This window comes from Pollachius pollachius (assembly GCF_949987615.1).
Source record: "Pollachius pollachius genome assembly, chromosome: 3".
Lineage (NCBI taxonomy): Eukaryota > Metazoa > Chordata > Actinopteri > Gadiformes > Gadidae > Pollachius > Pollachius pollachius.
Window position 1 is genome coordinate 47,570,119 of NC_136936.1, and position 25,241 is coordinate 47,595,359.

At 49.7% G+C, this 25,241-nt stretch overlaps 2 protein-coding genes across 6 annotated transcripts in view; one reads left to right on the plus strand and one right to left on the minus strand.

Annotated features, from left to right (window-relative positions):
• Window positions 1-87: 87 nt before the first annotated feature.
• tex30 (testis expressed 30) lies at window positions 88-2,890 on the plus strand (the record flags this gene model as incomplete). The annotated part of the gene is made up of 5 exons (XM_079733842.1): window positions 88-105; window positions 212-448; window positions 576-627; window positions 1,449-1,666; window positions 1,799-2,890. 5 exons carry the CDS (start codon window positions 88-90, stop codon window positions 1,976-1,978), a joined length of 705 nt encoding a protein of 234 aa, XP_079589968.1. The 3' UTR covers window positions 1,979-2,890.
• A 2,214-nt stretch (window positions 2,891-5,104) lies between these two features.
• The window catches only part of tanc1b (tetratricopeptide repeat, ankyrin repeat and coiled-coil containing 1b), a 117,843-nt gene continuing 97,706 nt past the window's right edge, over window positions 5,105-25,241 (minus strand). For all 5 annotated transcript variants that reach the window (XM_079732176.1, XM_079732175.1, XM_079732174.1 and 2 more), the window contains 13 exons: window positions 24,487-24,595; window positions 23,972-24,094; window positions 22,109-22,345; window positions 20,781-20,966; window positions 20,027-20,105; window positions 15,031-15,164; window positions 14,558-14,681; window positions 13,459-13,634; window positions 12,559-12,691; window positions 11,450-11,541; window positions 9,648-9,794; window positions 8,783-8,883; window positions 5,105-7,755 (listed from right to left, as the gene is read on the minus strand). In XM_079732176.1, coding sequence (XP_079588302.1) covers window positions 6,141-7,755; window positions 8,783-8,883; window positions 9,648-9,794; window positions 11,450-11,541; window positions 12,559-12,691; window positions 13,459-13,634; window positions 14,558-14,681; window positions 15,031-15,164; window positions 20,027-20,105; window positions 20,781-20,966; window positions 22,109-22,345; window positions 23,972-24,094; window positions 24,487-24,595 — 3,256 coding nt within the window. In that variant the 3' untranslated portion in view covers window positions 5,105-6,140. The remainder of the gene's footprint in view (window positions 7,756-8,782; window positions 8,884-9,647; window positions 9,795-11,449; window positions 11,542-12,558; window positions 12,692-13,458; window positions 13,635-14,557; window positions 14,682-15,030; window positions 15,165-20,026; window positions 20,106-20,780; window positions 20,967-22,108; window positions 22,346-23,971; window positions 24,095-24,486; window positions 24,596-25,241) is intronic.

Sequence of the window (25,241 nt, forward strand, 5' to 3'; positions counted from 1 at the left end):
AAATCCGCACTCCTCACTCCTGTCCGCTAGATGTCAGCCGCGCTTAGTTACATTTTAACCGCGAAATTCAAACGAAGAAGACAGAAGATGGACAAGTTCTGTGAGGTACTTTACATTGTAACAACTGATGACTAGGTCATAATTCCTTCAATACTTACAACAAAAAACCGTTGCCACCTAAGTATCCTCATCAAGTATCCTCATCTCTCAGGAAAAGGTTAAGGTGCAGTTTGGTGTTAAGCTTCTGGACGCCGTGCTGTGCGTCCCTACCCAAGCAGGGGATGTGCGCACGGCGGTCGTCCTGACCCACGGGGCGGGCGGGGACATGGACTTCAAACACCTGGTGTCCGTCGCCCGGGCCCTGGCGTCTAGTGGGTCGCTTTGTCTACGGTTCACCTGCAAAGGTTTAAACCTGCCCTACAGAGTTAGAGCCTACAAGGCTGTGTGGGTAAGAGTGTGTTTGTTAAACTCTGTGTGTGTGTGTGTGTGTGTGTGTGTGTGTGTGTGTGAGCGTTGGGGGGGGGGGGGGGGGATTTAATTGTCACTTTAAACTGTACGTTCATCTGATTGGCCAGGAATACATGAACACGCTGGAGAAGTTCAGCATCAGGCACATATTCCTTGGAGGTAAGAAATTCTTGAGTCCCCGTTCAATATTGCAAAGGTTCCGCCAGCTCTGTTGCATGATGAATAAAGTTAAGACCTACAGACCCTCTATGGTATTGTAGCGGCGGCCAAGAAGCACACGGAGTCCAGCTTTTAGTGAACTGTAGCTCTGTGTCCCATATACCGCACGACTGCAGACTACCTTTATTCAACACCCACAACGTATAAGGAAAACGGCACACCCAACGAACAAACATGTCATAGTCAGTGACGGTGGCGGCAACGATACACACACATGTTAACATTGAACAACACTCAACAACACACAACCAAATAACACCCCGAAACCATTAACTCCACTTAACCTAACGGCAAAAGCCCCTTCTGACAACACCAATTCCCAGGATCCCCTGCGCGACCCCGGAGGAGTCGCCGCAGTATTGTAAAAACAACTTGTAGATCTAAAATCCGCCTTGTCCTCATTTGATTATGATTTGATTATATTTCAAAATTAATCTACTCAACCAAAAAATAAGCAAAAACCATCACATCTGGAATACTTACATGAGAGTGATTTACTTTCCATGCTACTTAATGTGTTAATGTTCAGTACAGCTACTTGAAGAATAAAGATGCTTTACTCGGTCATCATGACAGATGCATTGCGAGACATTTATTTGGTTGACATCTATTATGTCGTTTTATTACCGAGAACACGTGACCTTAGGTCATATGCCCTCTTAAAAACACTACTTTTGTCTGTGCGTTCCACCATGCTAAATGAATGGACACATGTTGGCCTTTATAAAACTTATGTCACCATAAATCCACACCGTCCACAGGCAGGTCCATGGGCTCCCGGGCTGCGGTGGCTCTAGCCCGGCAGCTGAGCGAGGCGGCGGAGGCGGAGGCTGTAGCGGGCGTCATCTGTCTGTCGTTCCCCTTACACCCTCCGGGACAGACGCACGCCCACCGTCAGCGCAGTGAGGATCTCCGGGGACTCCCCGAGGAGATGCCCGTGCTGTTCGTGTCGGGCACCGCGGACGACATGTGTGACAGGGTAAACATTACCCAACGCTCGAATGCATCACCGTGGATAACCCGTTGTGTCTTGACTGTTTCATCAAGTCTGCAACAGTAACACATGGATCTTTGCAATTCCATACGCTTACAGTATTTCGTCTTTTGACAGGCCCTTTTAGAAACAGTGGTGAAGGACATGAAGGCCCCAGTAGATGTTTTGTGGCTCGAAGGAGGCGGCCACGGGCTCGCAGTGCGCGGAAGGTCGGAAGACTCCGTGTTGGATGAAGTGAACTTGCGGGTCGTCACTTGGACTTTGAAGCACGGAGCACGCGTGAAGGACCAGAGCTGAGGGTCCTTGGACTGTACGGCTTCGCTCTTTTGATCTTGAATAAATATCTATCTTAATAGCCTATATTACAGCCTACTACAGACGCGTAATGCACTTTCACGCTTGTGGTCATCACTGCAAGTGCAGAGCCAATAGGTGGAGAGACTCACAAGTCGCTTTGGATATAAGCGTGTATGTAAAGCTTGACCTAGTCCAGCTCCACTAACAGCCGCAACCCCGACTCATGTCCAGCCCATCCCAAACTCAATCATACAACCTGGTAGCATCTGGCTGGCTATTATTAACAGGACCGTAAATAATGCTCGTGTGCTATTCTCTACTGTTGAGAGGTTAACAAATCCCCCAACTGGTGCTGCTAGGGTGCTAACTAGGACTAAAATGAGTGAGCACATCACCCCTATCCCAAGGTCCTTACACTGGCTTCCAGTTATTTATAGAATTGATTTCAAAGCTCTACTTCTTGTTTTTAAAGCACTAAATGGCATTGGACCAAACTATATACTGTACATGACATGTTCATACAGCACACCCCAGCCAGATCACTGAGGTCTCAAAACAAAAATCTTCTGGTTCAAACTACTGCCAAAACCAAATGTGGTGAGTCAGCCTTCAGTGTTTATGCAGCTAAACTTTGGAACAAACTGCCAGAAGAAATTAAACACGCTGCCACAACTTCTATTTTTAAATCAAAACTAAAGATAAGCTCTTCAGTGATACATACTATTAACATTTCTAATGTTTTCCTTCTCTTTTATTTTTATTCTAATCGATTTATACTTCTTTTTATTTATTCTAATGGATTTATATTTTAATGTCGGATTCATATCTGAAATGTCTGACCTTACTGAAGGTCTTTTTAAAAAAATGTTCCTTTTTCTCCCATTATTTTTTATAGTACATGTGTAATTTCATTGAAGGACTTTCATTATATTGTTTGCATGTACTTCTTCACAATAAATTAAACTGTTGTTTTTTTCTCTGTAAAGCACATTGAACTGCTTGATGTAAGAAATGCGCTATGCAAATAAAATTGCCTTGCCTTGCCTTGTAGCCAGAAAGAGCTGTGTCAATAAAAAAAAAAAGTATGCCAACCAAAAACTCCATCTGAACAGAAGATGGCGCCCTGCAGCCACTTCAAAGATTTGAGTTGTAAAACAACTAAATCGCGGAGGGGACGAGATGGGACCAAATAAGGTTGTCCCGATGAGCGGAGAATAGCGGGGCCTAAACGTGCGTAGGCGAAATAAGATAAGGAAAAGAGTTATGACTCATCTTCAAAGAAAAAGGAGGAAAACATAATAGGGCAACGGACTAAATAGTGTGGAATGTATCGTTAGACAGAAATTATGTATGATTGAAGGTTATATAAACATTGAGTCAAGATATGGTACAGTTGTATATGTAGTGGAAAATGTGATTAAATTAGGATAAGCGAGGGGGTGGGGGGAGTTAGATAAATAAAGGAGAGAGCTTGAGCGCTATTTGATTAAGTGGGCTAACTGAAAAGGAAAAGTTACTTTTTTTCTAATGCTACTGGACAATGATTTATGCATTTGTATAGTATGGTGAAAGTAACATGTATGGATGTGTTCAGGGCACCGTTTTACAAAGGTTTAACAAGGCAGGGAGGACAGAGGTCAGGGGTCACAAAGATGGCTCTGCCTGGGGAGCGATATTGATTTAGGGGTAAGGGGATGCTTAGGTTGAGGGTAATGGAAAGGGAGAGGTTACAGTTAGGGTCAGGGGTTGCTATTGGTGGGATTTGAGGGTTTGTTTTAAGTTGAGGGGTTAGGGGTTCTTATGAGTGGGGTTTAGGGTTGGTTCTTCAGTTCTGGGGTTCTTATAGTCGGGGTTTGAAGGTTATTTTCCAGTTAAGGGGTTGTATGGGTGGGGTTAGGGGTTCTTATTGATGGGGTTTCTTTTCAGTTGTGGGGTTAGGGGGTCTTATTGGTGCGGTTTGATGGTTTGTTTTTCAGTTGAGTTCATTGCCAAGGTTGAGTCTAACGATACAGAGCAGGCGGCGCAACATGCTGCCACTCATGAGATCTCCCGGTGTATGTAGTGATTGCTGGCTTAACCTGTTCACATTGATTAGTCAACGCACAACAGGTGTGCTGCCTCACCCTCAGAGTCCCATCAGTGTGACTCGGGCCAGGTGAGGCTGCTTTAACCAGCCAGAGTCCACACACACTCCCACAGTGACTCATATATGTAATGCAAGTTTTTGTGCCAATTATGACAATGAACCCAATTGCTGTTTCAGGTCCGGAAGGAAGACCTCACCATCTCAGGAACTCCAGACAGGTTCCTGTGTCCTATCAGCAGGGTGCAGATGAATGGCCCCGTCATGGCTGCGGGTCCCTCATCAATCATTCAAAAACTATTCATGTTTTCATGTTTCTCATCTTTTTACACTTTCTTGCAATTTGGCGGCAGTAGCTCAGGAGGTAGAGCAGGTTGACTTGTAACCGGAAGGTTGCTATCCCCGGCTCCTCCTAGCTGAGTGTCGAGGTGTCCCTGAGCGAGACACCTCACCCGGACAGCTCCCGACAACCTGGCTGTCGCCTTGCATGGTTGAATACGCCGTCGGTGTCTACGAATTGATGTAAGTCGCTTTGGATAAAAGTGTCTGCTAAATTTAAATGTACACTATACACGTTTAGTTATTTGTATGTTTAATCTTTATCATGTTAGACAAGAGATATCACATGTTATTGATGACATGTCACATTTGACACGGACGTTGTTTGTCAACAGGCTGTTCCTACGAGCGAGACGCCATGAAGCAGTTCCGTAGCGCAGCCTGACCCACCAGAACCCACCTCTCACCCCTTAACCGGCCCTGAAGAGGGCCACAACACGCTGGAAGTGGACCGAGGCATCGGACCCCCCTGTGCGAAAGAGACGGTGTGTTTAGGGTAAGAGGGAGAGGGAAAGACCTAGACACAGGGGATGAATTCACAACCTTTTAATAAGCTTTTGATAAAGTTTATGGAGGACCATTGAGGGGGCTTTAGCTCTGTGTGTTCACGGCTCCAGCTGTGTTTTTATGCCCAACAATAAAAAGCCAAATGCGCTTCGTCTTTCTTAGTGATGCCTTTATTTCCCACGATGGCGATGGCAGGAAGTCCTATTACAGCATGTGGTCACAGCTAAGACAGCTCACAATACTGAAAACATGGCAACGAATGGCGAGTAACATACATATTGTAGTAAAATAGAGCTAATGGCACAATGCCGCCAAACAATATTTGTATTTTTTAAATATTTATTTTGAACTCTTTATTATAAACTGCAACGGATGCATGCACTTAAGCCGAATATTATTCTGAATCGTAAAATGTCTTAGTAGCTGTGCAAAAATAACTATATAAAATATATTGCTTTTACAATGAACCAAGCCAGAGGCGCTGTAAATAAATAAACTACACGGCTAACAACAAGCAGATACAGGGAGGATTTACTTCCAATGTTAATGGCCGATTTATAGAATGTACAAACATATTAAACAAATACATTTTCAGAACACCATCTTCAACAAAACTGTGCAGAAAATAAAAACAATTCAAAATACACGACTGTATACGAGTCAATACACTTGACACAGAACTTCCCTCAAAAGGAAATACGTATTTATAATAATATACACAGAAGTCAGGAGCGACAACATCCTTGCCAGAACATAGGAATGCCCGTCCTACAACATCTCCCAAGTGGACTCTCAGCACCGTGGACTCACAGCCGCTGTGTAACATCTCTGCACGCTAATAACATGATGCTAGCATAAAGGATCTATTGTTTTAAGCACTTGAAAAAAGGCCCTTGATGCATTCTTAAAGTGCTAGCTGTCGCCGTCAAGTCTCTAGGAGTACGGCGTTCTGGACACGCCCACTGAGGTGTCTTCAGCTTGGCTGAACCGTGGAACGTGTTCGCAGAACCGCCAGCCAGCCAGCAGCGGGCCAGGGGTACAGTCTGTGGTCTGTCTTCACCAAAGGGGGGGGGGGGGGGGGGGGCAAGCGTTGGTCGCTCACTTGAATCAAACGAAAAACCTTTTAAAGAGGAAACACGACCGGGGGTTGGTTAGAAAAAAACGAAAAATCGTCTAACTTTCTTTTTTTTTTGCTAGTGTGTGTGCGATGTGACGACGAACCCCGGAAATAAATTAGACGTTGGACTCTATAAACGATCGCTTTGGTTTGATGGCGGAGACGTGGAGGGCCGGGTTGTCCCGGGCCGGGTTGTCCCGGGTCAGTCCGGGCGGAACGGGTGCCGCGCCCATGAACGGGTGCTGCATGGCCAACGCCGGCTTGGACTGTTTGTAGAAGGCGGCCGCCTGGCAGAACTTATCGGCGAAGTCGTTGCCGTGGACGCCGTTCTGCAGGCTGCCCATGGGCAGGGCAGCGTGGGGGGGGGCGGGCTTGTGCGGCGGAGGCTGCTCCTGGTAGGTGCTCAGCATTTTGCCAAAGGGTAGGTCGCAGCTCATGGACTGCATGCCCAGGCCGCGCCCCGCGCTGTGCCCCATCGGGACGTCCATGGAGTGGTTCTGCCAGGTCCGGCCCCCGCACAACGGGCCCTGGTGGCTCTGCTGCATCTGCTGCATCTGCATCTGCATCTGCTGCTGCTGCTGCAGCTGCTGCTGGAAGCGGGCCGTCTTATCCATGACGCCCATGAAGGGCCGGGGCTTCCAGTCGCCGCCGGCCGGCTGGCTGTGCTTGGCCTTGTCCGAGGTCTTGGAGCGGACGTCGGGGCCCAGCTTGCCGCTGTCCGACTGGCTGCTGCTGGAGGCCAGGCTGGAGGTGGAGCTGGACACCCTGACGCTGCCGCAGCCCGCCTGGGAGCCGGAGCAGCCCGCGTCCTTCCCCTGCTCCGGCAGGGGCCCCGAGCAGGCCAGCCCGTCCAGGGAGGAGCCGGAGTGGCCGGACGTCGGCTCCTGGCCCAGGCCCTTAGAGGAGCTGCTGCTGCTGCAGTAGGAGGAGGTCTGGGAGAGGTGCGGCCCGTCGCTGTCGCCGCGGTGGACCATGGCGGTGGTTGCCAGGGAAAAGCGGTCCCCGTACACGGGCTCGTCGGTGGGGGTCGGCAGAGGGCTGATGTCGATGCCGGGGCCCGCCTTCAGCATGCTGGACATGTGTCTGCTGGGCAGCGGGCTGGAGGGGCCGTACTGCGACTTGGATCCGGCGGGACGGCCCCCCGTGGCGCCGCTGCCCCCGCCCATGGAGCTCATGTGCTGGTTGGTCTTGACGATCTGGGCCTGCTTGGTGGACTGGAGGACCAGGCCCTGCTGGGCCAGGGCCTCCCGGTGCTCCCGGGGGTACCGGTGCGGAGGCAGCCGGCCGGGCCCCGGGGGCGAGCCGGGCCGGGCCCCGTGGTTCTGGTGGCCGGTGCTCAGCGTCTCGGCGGGCAGGACCCTGCTGAGGGAGTACGCGTTCTGGGGCCAGTGGCCCTCGGCCTGCAGGGACTCCTCGTCCTCGTCCCCCTCTTCCTCCTCCTCCTCCTCCTCCTCCTCGTCCTCCTCCAGGATGTTCCTCTGACCCTCCAGGCTCCTGCAGAGTCGCTGCTCCGGGTGTTCCGCCTGCCCTTCCTCGGGCTCCATGTCTGAGTCGTGGCCCCCGGAGGCCCCCTGGCTGGTGCCGGCGGCCCCGGGCTGGGAGGGCTTGACCTGGGCGCGCTGCATCTGCTTACACTCCTCCTCCACGCGGGCCAGAAGGCGGCGGATCTCCCGGTTGTTGGGGCACAGCTTGGCCGCCTCGTGCAGGTCGACCATGGCGGCGGTGAACTGCCTGCGGACGGAGGGAGAGACGCACGCCGGCCGCGTTCAGACGTTACCCAGACTGGCAAGAATCGCCGTACAATGGAAATAAACCTCTGTGTGTACACTCAGAACGTCCCTCTCTGATTGAGTTTGTTGCTGGGTGGCTTCATGGGTTAACCTTGTGGGAGCTGTCAGCCTCTTTTAGAACCATCCGTCCTCACTCGAGGCTGTTACAGTGAGCGTCCTCTGCTGGACACAGCTTGAGTTCTACATCAATGCTCCCTCATCGCTTCATTAGCAACTGTCGGATATTGACAGATGAAGCATTCGCTGAATTATTTAAATGCTTGAACAAAAATAATGAATCACACTTTTGAAGGCAAACAGTGTGTGTGTATACACACAAGACCTCCTCCACTACCAGCGGGTTAGCACCGGAATGCTAACCACACACTGACCCTCACAGTGGAGAGACGGATTCAACTATCTAATGAGAGGCCAGAGAATGATCAGGTGGCAGAGAGCCAGGACGACGGGTTAGCCCCTCTGCTCTCACCACGAGAGCCCTTGGATCTTTAGGGACCACAGGGAGTCACCAAATGTTCATCCACTGTTCTTCCATCCTGGGGAATAGGGGATGTTACTCAGGCCAGACGGATGCAAACCCCCTACTGGCCCTCCAACACCTCTACCAACTCCGTCTGGTCTCCCATCTTAGGACAGGCCATGAGCAGCCCTGCTTGGCTTCCAGAGGAACCAGCAGTGCTACGCAGGTAACCATGGGCCTGAGTCAACTCATAGCTGATCACGTTTCAGAGAACCAGGGTTAGCTTTGAAAGAAGTTACAAATTCCCTATGAACTGGCCTCTTACTCAACATTATGTAAATCCCACAGTGCTGCATGCATGATTAGTCCTGCTCTACAAGAAGCCTAGATCAGATAAAACACTTAAGAATGATCCTAAACTGGTTTGGGAGTGTTTGTAAGGATTCCAGGAGATGTCTTGCTGGGTGTGTCCTCGTGTGGACCCCTGGTCTGGGGTGAAGAGGCCTACCTGCTGCTTCTCTTGGCCCGGGCCCGTGCGTAGTAGGCTTCGTATGACTTGGGTTTCAGCTCCAGCGCCTTCGAGGCAAACTCCTCCGCCATGCCAAAGTCCTGCAGACAACAAGACACCGTCAACTACTGCTCCGGCAAAGCTTTTACCGGGGTCGTTAACGAGAAGAAAAGTCGCAACGGTGAGAGTGAAAGTGTGAAAGTAACCAGTTGGTCAGAACTTGAAGGCCAGCACTTCGAACCACTCTGACAGAGCCTAAGAGTACCCCTTAAGGTTGTCATGGAAAAGTACTACACTTCAAAGAGTCTGGCAGCGTGCCACTGTGTGTTCAGGGAGCGACCGCTGCTTTACACTGATGCTACCTCATCACCATTAGCACGTTTTAAACTTGCCCGAAACAATTAGCTCAATGAGAATTTAAGTGATGCCAGGCCCAGATATATTACTTTAATTATTTTTGTTCCAAAAAATACAAATGCATAAATGTGACCATTTAAATGAAAAGACGTGATGAAGTTTTGATCCATGAAGATACATTTAGTATTTAACAGTCTTAAAAATAACTTCAACATCGCATACAGCTGACGACTCAAAGGAACAACACTTGAACTGAATCAACAGGCTAGCCAGGAGCAATATTATGATCGCTAATAGCAACACAGCCTGATGCCTTCCGCCTAGATCTGTCCACACTCAGTCATGTACAGAACACAGAACAGTACAGCAGCCTGTGAACTAGTCCAGTCACTAGTCACCAACGAGTCCTGTTAGCCACCTGTGGTCTCCTTGTGATTCAAATGAAACGAGACGCTACAGACTCGTCGTTGGCTGTTCAGGAGGAAACACGACCAGCCCGGGAACTCACGTTGGTTTTCCTGCGGCAGCGGGAGAGGTTGAGGTACAGCGAGACCCGGAGCTCTTTGAAGGCTTTCAGGTCGTCTCCGAAGCCCTCCCTGGGAAACTTCCGGAGGGCATACTGGTACCTCTGGGCTGCCTCCTTCATCTTCCCCTTCTGCAACACACAGAGAGGAGGAAGAGGAGGGGAGAGGATGAAACGCAGTGAGGACATGAGGCGAGGAGGAAACACGAGGAGAGTTGGAAACACCGAGAGGACATGAGGAGAGGATGAAACGCAGTGAGGACATGAGGAGAGGAGGGACACGAGAAGGAGAGAGGAAGGATCACAAGGATAGGAGAAGAGAGGAGAGGAGGGGAGCGGAAAGGAAGAAACACAAGGAGAAGAGAGGAAGAAACAGGAGAGGAGGAAACGGAGAGAGCAGACGAGGAGCAGAACGAGGAAACACGAGGAGAGGATGAACCATGTTGACGAGCAGAACAGAAACAATAACAAGATGAGGAGATAACAGAGTGTTCACACACACACACACACACACACACACACACACACACACACACACACACACACACACACACACACACACACACACACACACACACAGAATGCACCAGAGTGGATCGTCATCCTGCCAGAAAAACTCAATAAGGTAAATGTCATGCATCCATCATGGTTTACTTGTGTGGCAGTACACGCTCACACAAACCCACACCGGCAACAGACACACCACAAACCAAAACACATCCTTTGTCCTTTCATCTGTGTGTCCTTCATTGAGCCGTGACGTGCAGAAGGCCACCTTTCTTTCATCCAAATCTAAATTAGATCATCATACCCTCACACATCGTCACATTATGACGTACTGGCCGCACACATCCTCACACCCCCACCTCCTGACACCCTCCCACATCCTCCCACTCCCACATCCTCGCTCTCACATCCGGACACTCTCGCAGATCTTCACACCCTCACATCCTTACGTCCTGACATCCTCACACATCCTCAAACTCTCACATCCTCGCACTCTCACATCCTCTCACATCCTCACACTCTCACATCCTCCAACTCACATCCTCACTCTCACACCTCATGTCATCAAACACCCTCAAGTCACCTCACGTCCTTATTTCCTCACGGCTTCACACTTCCCGTCCTAGCACACACATGTATTCACACCCACATATCTCCTCACACATTCTCTCATACCTTCACATACTCCTCACATCCCTACGTCCTTACAACCCCTCACAACACCACACCAAATCCTCAACCTCACTCAATACTACACAGCATGAAGAGCATCTCGACACACACACACACACACACACACACACACACACACACACACACACACACACACACACACACACACACACACACACAGACACGTATGCTTTAGGCCAGGGGGGCCCAAATTCTTCCCAGTGGAGGGCCAAAATGTAATCGTGGGGAGGCTCGTGGGCCAAAATTTAAATTTTTCAGTATATTTAGTCAAATATGTGGGAGGCGGCTGAACAGGATAGGAGCTCAACAGCGCCACCCTACCATCAATGTATCACAATGTTATTCTAGGGTCAGGAATGGAAGTGCACCAATAAATAATATTCAATGAGAGCGAGCGCAGATTCTGAGCGCTGATGGCGGAAAACAATAATATATAAAGTGGGTAAGGCGCGGGCCAAATAAAATCGGGCAGCCCTGCTTTAGGCGGTAGAGCCAAGTGCTCTGATCAGCTGACCTCATTACTGTGATCCTAAACATACCGAACGTATAATACACATGGAACATGTCAAACGCATAACGGTTCATACCTTGTAGAGCAGATTTCCCTCTTCCATCAACTTCTGCAGGAGGATGATGAGGATGTCAGGTTTAGACGTAGCCATGGCCCACGCGGCGTTCCCTGCACACACACACACGCACACACACACACACACACACACGCACGCCAGGTGTTATGTCCACGGCTCTCTGTCTACAGATAGTGGTTGTATTCACGTTGAATTTGGTACGAGGTAAAGTTACCTAAAGATTGTACCTGATCGATCATAAGGCGATGTTCTGTAGCCTTAGGTTATTTTTTTGATTGAAAGCAGTTAAAAAGAGAGAGAAGAGTGTTAAAGAGGAAGAGGAGAGGGGGAAGAGCCCACATGCAGGGAGGGGAACAGGTCCCAGCGGACCAATAGAAACCGAGCATCCTAACTAAGATGCCAACCTCTCCCTGGTCGCTCCACCTTAGTCTTGCTAAAATGCTACAATGAGTAGCTACACTTTGAACTGTGCTACAGGGAAACATTAAAAAGCTCTCTATTAGCACTAAGGATACACTGCTTACTGCACTACAGGGACCATGAAGATGTTTACTATCAATTTAGCAATTTGCATACACGGCTAATTGAGGAAAACGGCAGGAGATGTGTCTACTTAGCAACGCTCAGACAGTTGACTGTTGACTAGATGGTGAAGAGGACTGTTGACTAGCTGTTGAACAGGACTGGTGACTAGCTGCTGAACAGGACTGGTGACTAGCTGTAGAACAGGACTGGTGACTAGCTGTTCAACACCATGCTTTCCATTCAGGTGAAGGTCAGAGGTCAGGAGGTCACATTCTTACATTGGCCCAAAAGCACAGAAATTGATTGAAGAACATGCACATTCAAACAAACACACAAAGAAACACACACAAACACAGACACACACACACACACACAGAAATAAGAGAAATAAAAGTAACTCTTTGCTATGGAGTGAGTCACTGAAAGTAAACTAAAAATAAGCATCATCCATTTGACTGAAGGGAACAAATGCAACCGAATGTATCGCGGGGTCATCTAAATGCACCGCTAATGGATGCGTCACATGCACTCGCACGGCGGCTGCTGCTGCTGTCGGCCGGGGTCCAGGTCGACCGGGAGCTCACCCAGCTTGGCTCCCTTCTTCAGCAGAGTCACCACCACCGACGTGTTCCTGCAGCCGATGGCGCGGTCCAGTGGCCGCATCCCAGAGTAGTCCACGTGCTCCACCACCGCCCCGCGCTCCACCAGGTACTGCACCTAGAGCAGCAACACAGCACCACAAGGTCACTACAGCAGTGCACCTAGAGCAGCAACACAGCACCACAAGGTCACTACAGCGGTGCACCTAGAGCAGCAACACAGCACCACAAGGTCACTACAGCGGTGCACCTCGATTAACAGAGCACCGCAAGGTCCATACAGCGGTGCACCTAGATTAACAGAGCACCGCAAGGTCCATACAGCGGTGCACCTAGATTAACAGAGCACCGCAAGGTCCATACAGCGGTGCACCTAGATTAACACAGCACCGCAAGGTCCATACAGCGGTGCACCTAGATTAACAGAGCACCGCAAAGTCCATACAGCGGTGCACCTAGATTAACACAGCACCGCAAGGTCCATACAGCGGTGCACCTAGATTAACAGAGCACCGCAAGGTCCATACAGCGGTGCACCTAGATTAACAGAGCACCGCAAGGTCCATACAGCGGTGCACCTAGATTAACACAGCACCGCAAGGTCCATACAGCGGTGCACCTAGATTAACAGAGCACTGCAAGGTGATGTAGCTGAATCTGGTTCTTGACTCTTTTGACTTTCAGCTGGAACCCAAAGTGGCTCGCAGTGTGTTAAGGTGTTATTAATGAGCAAGTAAAGGGGTTCGGCATCTTGCTCAAGGCCTCCAGACATCAGGGCTCCAACCTGAAACCAGACACTCTAACCCCCAGACTCTACTGCCCCCTTCAGGAAACCCTCCCGGCGTTCCGAGACCAATCTTTGTTATCTGCGAGCGGCCGACGTACGATGTCTGCGTCTCCGTAGAAGGCGGCCAGGTCCAGCGGCGTGCGGCCGTTCTTGTCCGTGTGGTCGATGACGGCTCCCTGCTCCACCAGGAACTGCACCACGTTCTGATGGCCCTTCAGACACGCCCAGCTCAGCGGTGTCAGGCCCTCCCTGTCCACAGAGGTCAGAGACGCGCCTACGGACGGAGCAGCAGCAGTCAAACATGGGCTCCATCACTCCGTTCACTTTGTTCTGTTATCCTCAGCTGAGGAACGGTACCGACAAATATTTCCCCCAGGATCAATTAAGAAATCTGAATCTGAGTGTTAATTAAAACAATACAAGTCACCGACAGTACATTGTGGATCAGTGGGAATCGCTAGAGGCAAGGACTTTGGTGCAATCAATGTCAATTATAGGGCAGCAATGACTGTAACGCGCGCACGCACGCACGCACGCACGCACGCACGCACGCACGCACGCACGCACGCACGCACGCACGCACGCACGCACGCACGCACGCACGCACGCACGCACGCACGCACGCACGCACGCACACACAGGAAAATTGCCCTTAATATAAAACCCGGACAACAAGTTAAACGATGGGAGATGTTTAAGAAGTATTCCAAGTTAAAGAAGTAAAAATCCTCTTGCTTGTGAATTGCACGTGATGGTACGTGTGTGATATCTCACTCTTGGGGTTCACCCTACCAGCGGGGAGGGGAGTTAAGATAAATGAGTGTATTCATGTTAATGTCTTGTTGTGATGTCAAGATACATCACAGCCCGCTAATTTTATCCAGATGACTCCGGTGGTGTCGCAGCGGCTGGACGTGACGGATGAAACGGACGACCGGTGGAGACCGGTCCATTAGTTACCGTCACCATGGTTACGCTGGCCATAGGGAGGTGGGGGGTGGGGCTGAGTCACTACTGAAGGAGTGGGTCCTTCATTTAGATATTATATTGGGTCAATCACCTCATTATATTTGTGTAACTTTCAGTTAATTAAAAGAGAAAACGGTGGATCATTTTGTGGCATGGCTCAGCTGGCGCTAGTTGTGATGGGGTCTTTTATTTGGCAGTGTATATGTGTGTTAGAACTGAGCGTTGTACCTTTAGTGAGCAGGAAGTCCACGGTGCTGAGGTGTCCTTCGCAGGCAGCCACCATCAGCAGAGTCCGGCCCTGCTTGTCGCTGATGTTCACATCCGCACCGTGCTGCAGCAGCAGCTCTGCAATCTGCAACACACACAAAAGTCAAACAGCGAGTTCAGTCTAACGATAGTTCGAAGTTAGCAGCCTTAGAGAGAGAGAGAGAGAGAGACTGACAGAGAGAGAGAGAGAGAAAGAGAGCGAGAGAGAGACTGACTGAGAGAGAGAGAGAGAAAGAGAGAGAGAGAGAGAGAAAGACTGACAGAGAGAGAGACCGACAGAGAGAGAGAGTACGAGAGAGAGAATACGAGACAGAGAGAGAGACCGACAGAGAGAGAGAGAGAGAGAGCAAACGAGAGAGAGAGAGAACGAGAGAGAGAGAGAGAACAAGAGAGAGAGAGAGGGTCAGGGGTCGGAGGTCGGGCAGAGCGCTCACCTGCCAGTGTCCCTGTCTGACGGCGCAGAAGAGCGGCGCCACCCCGCGGCGGTTGGCCTGCTGCACGGCGGCGCCCTCTTCCAGCAGGTAGACGCACACCTCCAGCTTCCCCCGCCCCGCCGCCGCCGTCAGGGCTGGGAGGCGCAGCATAGCATGGTTAGCTTGGTTAACTTGTTAGCATGGATAGCTTGGCAAGTGCCGATCCCGTTGTCAACACAGCACCACTTCTTTAAAGGGGACATATCATACCACCAGGTGTGAGTGGGATTAGCCCTTGCAAGCCGTTTTGATAATCTGCCCCATATGACATCACTAGTGGGCGTGTCCACCTAGATGTGTGACGGATAGATGGGCAACGTTTGCTACAGTCCACTGGGTAGGCTGGTGGACTGATCTATCCAGCATGCATCTAGGTGGACACGCCCAATAGTGCTGTCAGAAGACGCAGATTTTCAAAACGGCTTGTAAGGGCTAATCACACTCACACCTGGTGGCATAATATGTCACCTTTAAACATTATCACGGTATAGTAAGTATAGCATTCTGACAATTAGCATTATACTTTAGCAATTTAAGTGCTGACAACAGATGCTGGAAGTTTGTTGAGGTAACAAAAACCCAACAATTATAGATGGTTATTAAAATGACAACCCGCCCCCTCAAAAGAAGCCGTCTCAGTCATTTCAGATTAAGAAGAGTGTACTGATCTAACCGCACATTTCTACATTGGCTTGAATGCTTCATTCGAGCATTAGACAACAAAGAAAAACATCACAAACACCCTTCCTAAATGGAACATTATGCTGTTTCAAAAAAAGAAACTCAGCTGAAACCCAGCGAATCGTAAAACAGAAAAATGACAGCTTATCGCTCACACTTAGACTGTAGACTCTAACGCGGCTTCTCCTCAGAAAGCCAAACCAAACTAGCTTTGACGTTTGCAGCGGGCAAATATTGACAGAGCGACCGGGAGTACGGTGACAGATTGGGGAGGTCTTAAAATAGCATTAGCAGCCTTAAAGACACCCAGATCCACACCGGGAAGAACACCGCAATTCCGCACCAAGGTCACCTCACGAAGACTTTGAGAGCTCATCGGGTCCCTGACCTGAATCCATCCATCTGCACGGAGCTCATCTAAGATCCCAAACCAGCCCTGCATCCACCTTCTGCATCACAACAAGGAGAGAGATCTCAATGTAGGACGGAGCACCCACACTGGCTTTGCAAACTCTGCAGCAGAAGCAGAAGTGGCTTCACTTGTCCTGGATGACTGAATGAGCTCATAGACACACAGGTCTCGGCGTGGCCAGGTGGAAGCGTTCCACTTAGTGACAAAGTCTCGTATAAGGTGAACGCGCCTCACCACTCTTTAATGTCACCTGCATGTGACGCATGTTCGCGTCCGGGGAAACAAGGAACACAAAGCGAATGGGATTGCCTCCATCCAAACCAGACGATATTAATCTCAGCGCTGCAGGTTTTGCAAGTACTGTGGGTTCTGCGGGTCACCGGTTCTCTCTGGGCCTCTGCAGGTGAGGCCCAGAGACAGCAAGACAAAAACACCAGCTAAAGCCCTACTTCAGCGGTTTTCTACTTCACCAATTCAGACGATAATTATCTCAACGCTACAGGTTTTGCAGGTTCTTTGGGTTCTGTCGGTTCCGCGGGTCATGTCTGCGTGGCTCAGATTAGGCCCAGACAGAGAAGGAGATCTGATGAGAGGTTTCCATTGCACGGTGAGCAAGACAACCACCAGCTAAAGCCCTACTTCAGCAGGATTCCCAGGACCCCCCCTAACAACCTCCAGAGGTCAACGTGAACCACAGGGGACGGTACCCTGGGGTCTGACCAGAGCGGTGAGAACCGCTGAACTCTGGGTGTAAACCACCAGGACGGTGTGAAGCATTCATTCTATGGAGTTAGAGAAGGGGAGTAGATGGCAGGGCTGTAGGAAAACTGTTAAGAGTTGACAGAGTTTTTGGCCACAAATGATAATTAGGATGTGAGTGACAATAATATGGAGTCAGTTAGCAGGATCTTAGGATAGGAGCGTAACGGCCTCCAGTGAACTGGGAGCCTGTGTGTGTTGGTGTGTGTGTGTGTTTAGTAAAGTGTGTTTCTGTCTTCCTGCGTAGCATCCCGAGTCTTGTGGTCTTTATCTTCCTGTAGCAAGAAGCCCCGGCTACGAAACACCCCCACCAACATCACGCTGCGGGGAACCATCGCACCATAAACAACAGCGCTAACTAGTTACCCGAGGCAGCATTCATCCTGACGCCGCAGTGAGAGATGGTATCGTTTAAAGGGATTCCCGCTGTGGAAGCAGGAGACACGGGGAGAAAACATTGCATCGGCGCGGCCGTTCGTCTGGCTGCGTTTGGTTACGATGAAGAGTAGTGGGTAATAGGGGGCTCCTCTGCATTATTGCACAATCAATGCTCAATTTGTACGTTCGTACAAACAGCCTCTTGTGTGAGGGCTTATTAAACACCCTATTAAATACATTAGGAAGGTTTGATCGATGCTGGAGGAGTTCATCGGGGGGGGGGGGGGGTTCAATGTGATGCACCAGCAGCATTAAGAGAAGTATAATTAATCCATTTTCATGCAAATGAGAAGTGTCTTTCTTTAGCTCAAGAGCAGATTTTAACAGATTTAGTAAAAGTATAATTATAGTGTCAAAATTATTCCAACATTTTCATACAGGCAAACCAGAAGAGTTTTCTAGTTACACACCTTTATCAGCACACAAAAGTCTGCATACATCTACACATTTACGTGTTTCACAAAGGGCAGGAAAGCTATTTTTCATTCATTCATGCAAATTACGTTGGCCTGGCTCTGGGTATTTTCGAACAGGAACGTCCTGCATTAAAAGGGATTACAATTATTACAAATGTCCTTGTTTTTCTAATCATTACAGATTCAATGAGCTGGCATCTATTGACAGACACATCCATCTCAGTCAATAAACTAGCTCATGAATAATACTAGATCAATTATATTAGAGGAATAATACTACATTGATAATACTACACGATGAATAAAAGGTGAATAGTGCTCTGATCTAGGTAGTCCTGATCTAGGTAGACAAGGTCTAGGTAGACCAGGTCTAGGTAGTCCAGCTCTAGGAAGTCAAGGTCTAGGTAGTCCAGCTCTAGGTAGAGAATCTCTGGGTAAAACAGCGCTAGTTGGACCAGCTCTAGGTAGTGAAGCTGTAGCATTCTGAGAAGGTTTTTTCCCTGGACTTTGCAGGGCTGCGGAATGCAATCTTGCTTCTATTCAAACATGAGAGGCACTCACACTGGCCCTATTTGCATAGAAATGTTATTTTTCAGTGAATTTTAAATAGAAATGTGATTTTTCCCTGAGACTGCTTGTCGTTTACTGAGGGAATCATTTCAGGTCCAATTATTTAAGACCATATCGCCGTCTCCACTTTAGACTGCAGGTTGAGACAAGGTTAGAATAACAATTCTGCATAATGAATTGTGCGAAAGAACAGAAACAAAACAATTTGGGTTATTACAGTGACTCAACCAATCTGCTGCTGCCTTATCAGCCCGCCCCCTACCCACGCACGCACGCACGCACGCACGCACGCACGCACGCACGCACGCACGCACGCACGCACGCACGCACGCACGCACGCACGCACGCACGCACGCACGCACGCACGCACGCACGCACGCACGCACGCACGCACGCACGCACGCACACACACACACACACACACACAAAGCAGCAAGCCGTGATGTCTACTCAGAGAAAAAGTCTCTCCTCCTCAGTCATCAAGCGACAAATCAGTAAGCAGACGAGACATCACCACCACAAGGTCCTCTCTCAATGCCGTCTGCTGTAAGAGAGACCTGTTCTGGGCTGGCAGGCGGCCTGGAGGCAGGGAAACTAGCACCGTGCACCCTGCTCTCCTCTCCATTACTGGCCTGACCGGCGTCTCTGGCCCTGCAGAGGGGGAGTCTGCCGGGGGGCACGAGAGTCTGATGTGGGGGGGCAGGGGAGCAGCGTGTGGCGCGGTGGCTACGGAACAACTCTGCTCGCTCTGGCTGCTTTTAAGTCCCGCCCCGCGAGAGAGCTAACACACACACGCGCGCGTTTATCTGTGCCTTGGGGTTTTAGGCCAGTGCTAAAAATTCAGGACATGAATTTTGAAGTAATACCACTTAGGGAGGTGTCGGTACACCAAAGAGTTTGTTGTTGTTGCGCGAATCGGCCGCTGTGTAGATGTATTTGTTCGGGTTCAAGGTCTGTTAAGCCGTGATTTATTTTTACACTACAAAGCGGAATTTGCAATACGTTTTCTTTTTTTGGGTTGCCAAGTTAGGTATGCATCCCCCGCCGCCACACTATATCAACGCCGACTCCTTTGTTACTTTTCCAAGAAACTCTTTTGAACACCGTGTTGCTTTCTTCCTCTCCGCAGTCCAGAGGTTCTGTTCATCTCATTAGTCAGAGACGAGTCTCCCGCTCAAAGTTACCGGTCCCCCGGTATCAGGAAGGAAACGGAACAAAGCGTTTTCGAATCTTTGTTCACCGATTAAACACTGTCCCCCAGAATTCTCCGGAGAGATGGGAGATGAGAATTGATCATTCAGAGCTTGTTCCATCGATAACATTTCACCGCTGTGCTGAAGCGTCGCTGGCCAAAGTGTTTGAGTGTCTAAATGTGTGAAAGTGTTCAATTAAAGAGCCAAGGCCAAGCGACTTCTAAAGAGAAAAGCACCGACGCTATTTAGCGGAAGTGAACCAAAAACAATAGTACGGAAAATATACTGAAGCAGAGGACGGCAGTTACCCCAAAGTAAAACAGACAGGCAAAGTCAGTCCGACTCCAAAGGGAACTCTTTACTTTCAGTTCATCAACCCCTGAAGCACCCTGTGCGACGGACACCAGAGGGTCTTGTCTAGCGGTCAGCGAGGGGAGCTAATACGGACTGGAACGGTGGTGCGGTGGAACAGATGGACCCTCACGTACCTGTCTCTCCCCACAGCGTATCATGCTCGTCCATTTGCACCGCATGCTCATTAGTCAACGCCAGCAAGTCCCGCACGACCTGCCAAAGACAAACCTTTGATTAATGGCGGTTTTCACAAGCATACGATATCAAGTAAACCTTGAGAAGGAGCTCTGCTGCGGCGGCGTGTTTTCTGATCTTTTTTTGCGCAGCGGTAAAGGAACCGCCCCGTCTTGGGACGGCTCGGTTGAGGCGAGGTGACGTGTCAGGTGACGTGCACAGAGTGGGTATCCAGGGGGCGGCTGACTGCTAGACCGTGCAGCTCAGTGACCCGTCTGAAGGGCTTCTACCTCTGGCCTCGGCAGAGCTCCAGCGTGATGCGGGTCGGGAGCTTTTACCGTTAGCATTCAGCGGCGTACTGCGCCAGGCCAGGGCGGCGCGACCCTGCCAACGGCTAATCTACTGGCTGGGTTAAGTGGGGTACAGCTAGTGCTGTTTGCTAGCAGTGGTGGGAACAACGGAAGGAAAGAACTGAAACTGGAGCATGAGAGGTGAGCTATTATGTGCATGTGTATGTGTGTAAGAGTGTGTTTGTGTGTGTTTTAGAGTGAGTGAGTGAGTGAGTGAGTGAGTGCGTGTGTGTCGGCGCATGATCCCCCTGCGTGCGTGTGCGTGTGTTTATGTGCGTATATGTGTGTATGCGTGCGTATGTTTGTCCTGCAGGTGCGTGCCCCCCGTGGTGATGGGCGTGTGTGTGTGGGTTGTCTTGCTGACCTGCGTGTGCCCCATGCTGGCCGCTGCCACCAGGGCCTGCTGCAGGGCCTTGCCCTTCTGCCCGCCGGGGACCTGCTGCTCTCCGGGGCCCCAGTCCAGCTCCAGGAGGTACTGCAGCACCTCCGCGTGGCCCCGCAGCGCCGCGTGCACCAGGGCACACTGCCCGCTCTTATCCACGTGGTCCAGCTGCGCAGCAGACGGTAAACGGTAAATGGGCCGCATGTACATCAACGCTTTTCCAACCCGTAGCCACTCTAAGCACTTTACACTATTGACTAACATTCGCCCGTTCACGCACACGTCCACACACCGACGGCGGTGTCGACCGTGCAGAGCGACAGCCGGCTCGTCGGGAGCAGTTAGGGTAAGGGGTCTTGCTCAGTGACACCTTGACACTAGGACATTGGTTCTCAAAGTGCGGCCCGCGGGCCAATGGCGGCCCGCAGAAACGTTCCTGGTGGCCCGCAATGACATACAGATGTAAGTAAAATAAAAAATAAAAGTTTTTTTCTTTTTTTTCAAATTATCATATCAACATTAATTTAAACAAAAATAAATAAATATGAAGAGAAAAGTCGACTCTCTAGCTTTCAATTAAATCCTGTTACATTTGTTAGTTATAATCCGACTGTACATTACTTTGAACGGATGAACCTCAGTTTCGTGATTTAGACCTCACTTGACCTCACTCCCAGAGGTCCACGGTGCAATGTTTTTTTTCACCACTGGGATGCTGACAGCGTTTGCCGCCTGATTTTCTTTCCTTGTGTATGTGTCTGTGTGTCTGTAACTAGCAACCGTCCTAGTACCAGCCTACCCGCTCTACCTCCTGAGCCACATGCCACAACACAGCGTTAACGCCAGGTGAGCGAGGACTAAGGATTCTGCCTTCACCCAGATACCTATGTACATACATATTGTGATGGATGTAGCAATCAATGTATATACTAATTACAGACCGATACATTGTTAATTAAGTATTTTAAATTAAATGATTTATTCTACTTTTTGGTAAGGAGTGCTAATAGCGGCCGCAGGTGCAGAACAACGCAGTGTTGGAGGGATTTAAAGCAAGGAGAGTGTTTGTAATTAAACACAGGAGGACTTTTCTCGGGATAAAAATGCCTGGCAAGCGCTTCAATGAAAACTCATGATTTTTGGCAGCGATCGCGGTCGTGTTCTGCGACGCATTCTGCGACGCATTCGTCTCCAAACATTCATCTCGAAACTTTCGTCTCGAAACAATCGTCTCAAAACATTGGTACGTGAACACCCGGCAGACTCTCTACACCGGTAACGTCCCAGCGTCCCCCCCGTCCCCGGCGTACCTTGGCGCCCCGCATGCAGAGCAGGCTGACCAGGCCCAGGTGGCCGGCGGCCGACGAGAAGCAGAGCGGGGTCATGCCGTTCTCCGAGACCGCGTCCACGCTGGCGCCGGACTCCAGCAGCAGCGCCGCCATCTCCAGGTGGCCCAGGTGGGCCTGGACGCACAGCACCGGGGAGTTGGTCAGCACCTCCGTGCGGTAGTTCACGTTGGCCCCGCCCAGCATCAGCAGCCGGCTCACCTGACGGGGGCCACATCGACGAGTTCAAGTCAAGTCAGCTTCAAGTCACGTTGTTTTATCGTCAAACGCACAACTTTACAGGCAAAGCGGTCATGGCTGCCAATATAATGTTTGTGTCCCAAACTCTCCATAGCAATGCAATAGTATAAAAAATAAAATAAATTAAAAAATAGTATAAGAAAAGAGTAAAGGCGAGGACAGGTAGTGAGGGTTAGGTTGCAATCAACAAAATAACATTTTTAGGATTTCTAATAACATCTATTCTATCCCATGGATGGTAGAAGTGTAGGGATGTATTTCATCATTCCAAAGCAACTGATGACTTTAAGGATTAAAGAGTAATAAACGCAGTAAGGTGTTGCTTGAGGTTGAGCCGGATGAATGTTGGATTAGGAGGCATAATGTACAGTACTGATTTACATGAATGATTAACTTCCCTGGACGGAACAAGGTCACTTCACTATGTAGCAGCATGACTGATGTCATACTTTGAGCGAGAGGGAGAGAGGGAGAGAGGGAGAGAGAGAGAGAGAGAGAGAGAGAGAGAGAGAGAGAGAGAGAGAGAGAGAGAGAGAACAAGTGATGAGTCCCCACTTTAGTGCTGATGCTGAGGTACCATCATGTTTCTAGTAGACAGAGCTCATCACTCACGCCTAACGACTTCCTGAAAGGCCAACGTGTCTCTTATCCTCGTCTTCGGGGAGCAGAGTGGAAGGCAAACACATCGCCGGGATGATCCAAAGTATTAAGAAGCTAATAAATAAATAACATGTCCTGGCGCCACCATTATCGTGGCTTTCCTGTTTATTAAATGACTGCTAATCTCAGCGGGAGGGGGGTAATTACTGGGCCTTATCCTCGCTGCAGAGAGAAGACGGATCAGACTAACGACTGGGGAGGAAGACACAAATGCATCTCTCGTCTCAACGGCGACATCAATCAGCGAGGCTAACTCATCACCCTGAGAGAATGCTTCCAGGAACCCAACTCCGGGCTAACACACACACCCTGACACCATCAGTGGTATTAAAAAGCCCTAGGGGGGGGCCGTGTTGAGAGCAGATGCCAGCAGTTTCAGGACACAATTATTCAGTGTGATTGGATAGTCTGTAGGTATCATGGACCAGGTAGGATGTGTGTGTGTCCTAGAGAGAGAGTTTGTGTGTGGGTCAGTTTTTGTGTGTGTGTGTGTGTGTGTGTGTGTGTGTGTGTGTGTGTGTTTGTGTGTGTGTGTGTCTTGATGCTGGGTGTGTAAAGGTTCCTCAGAGAGGTGTGTGTGTGTGTGTGTCTTGATTTTAGGTGTGTACAGGTTTCTCAGGGAGGTCTATGTATGTGTGTGTGTGTATGTGGGTGTGTGTGTGTGTGTGTGTGTGTACCTTGACGTTAGGTGTGTACAGGTTCCTCAGAGAGGTGTGTGTGTGTGTGTGTGTGTGTGTGTGTACCTTGATGTTAGGTGTGTACAGGTTCCTCAGAGAGGTGTGTGTGTGTGTGTGTGCGTACCTTGACGTTAGGTGTGTACAGGTTCCTCAGAGAGGTGTGTGTGTGTGTGTGCGTACCTTGACGTTAGGTGTGTACAGGTTCCTCAGAGAGGTGTGTGTGTGTGTGTGTGTGTGTGTGTGTGTGTACCTTGACATTAGGTGTGTACAGGTTCCTCAGAGAGGACAGGGCGGCTGAGAGGCCGTCTGCGCTGCAGCTGATCCAGAGAGCCTGCAGGACACTGGAGGACACGCCCGTCCTCTTACTCTGACCCTGGACGGAGACCACACACACACACACACACACACACACACACACACACACACACAGAACAAACACACACACACAAACACATAAAAAACACACACACACACACACACACACACAGACACACACAGAAACACACTCTCACAAACACACACAGAGATGCACATACAGACACATACACATAATACACAAACACACACACACAAACAAAAACGGACGCACACGCACACACACCCACACACACACACAACAGAAATCGATGAAGCACAACACATCATATCCCCATCTAGATGCTTATGTTACACTATATTATCATCTCATAAATAAACCACACAAACACACACATACAGAAACCCAGTGATACTGCTGCATGTGTAATGCCACCCATGCCGTGCTACCTTGAAGATGTGAGCTTTGAGGATGTGGTGGCCCAGCTCCATCGTCTGCTGCCGGTTCAGCTTGCCCTCCTGCCGGGACAGCATGAAGGCCATCAGGGCGTGGCCGCTCCTGCGGAACAAACACAGGCTACGTTCAGCGAGCATCCACACACTGCGGTGCTCGTGGAAAACGTCAATACATGAACACATACAGCTCGGATAGGCCTCGGAATGAACCTTGCGTTGTGTGCTTTAAGCAACACTGTAAGTTTTTGGGAAACGGATCCTCCTCAAGCTGTTGTCAATGCTAACGCTCATGCTAACCAGAATGCTAAACCTAATACTAATGCCAAACTAATAGCACTACTCATGCTAAACCCAATTTTAATGCTAAGCCCAATGCTCACGCTAAACCTAATGATAATTTAAGTATGTTTCTCTTATGCATGCACTGGTGTAGTTATAGTTATAGTCGGCCGCTTAATAGCCTCAAATAAAAGAGTTCTTGACAGGGAAATGCAATTCAGTTGTCCATTTATTGCCTCCATTCAACACATGGTTTTCTTGTCAGTAACGCATGAGGGAGGCAGGACTGGAGACACCGGAACGCCAGTTCAGGTCTGCATTTAACAGGCAGTGATCAGTGAAGATTGATCAGTCTATACCTGAGCACACTAGAGCACTTACTCCAATCAAGAGGGTTATATAAGGTCAGTGGTCTCTAAGCCCTCTAGGGGCACTGTTCCTCAGCGGGAACACTGAACACTTCACAACGA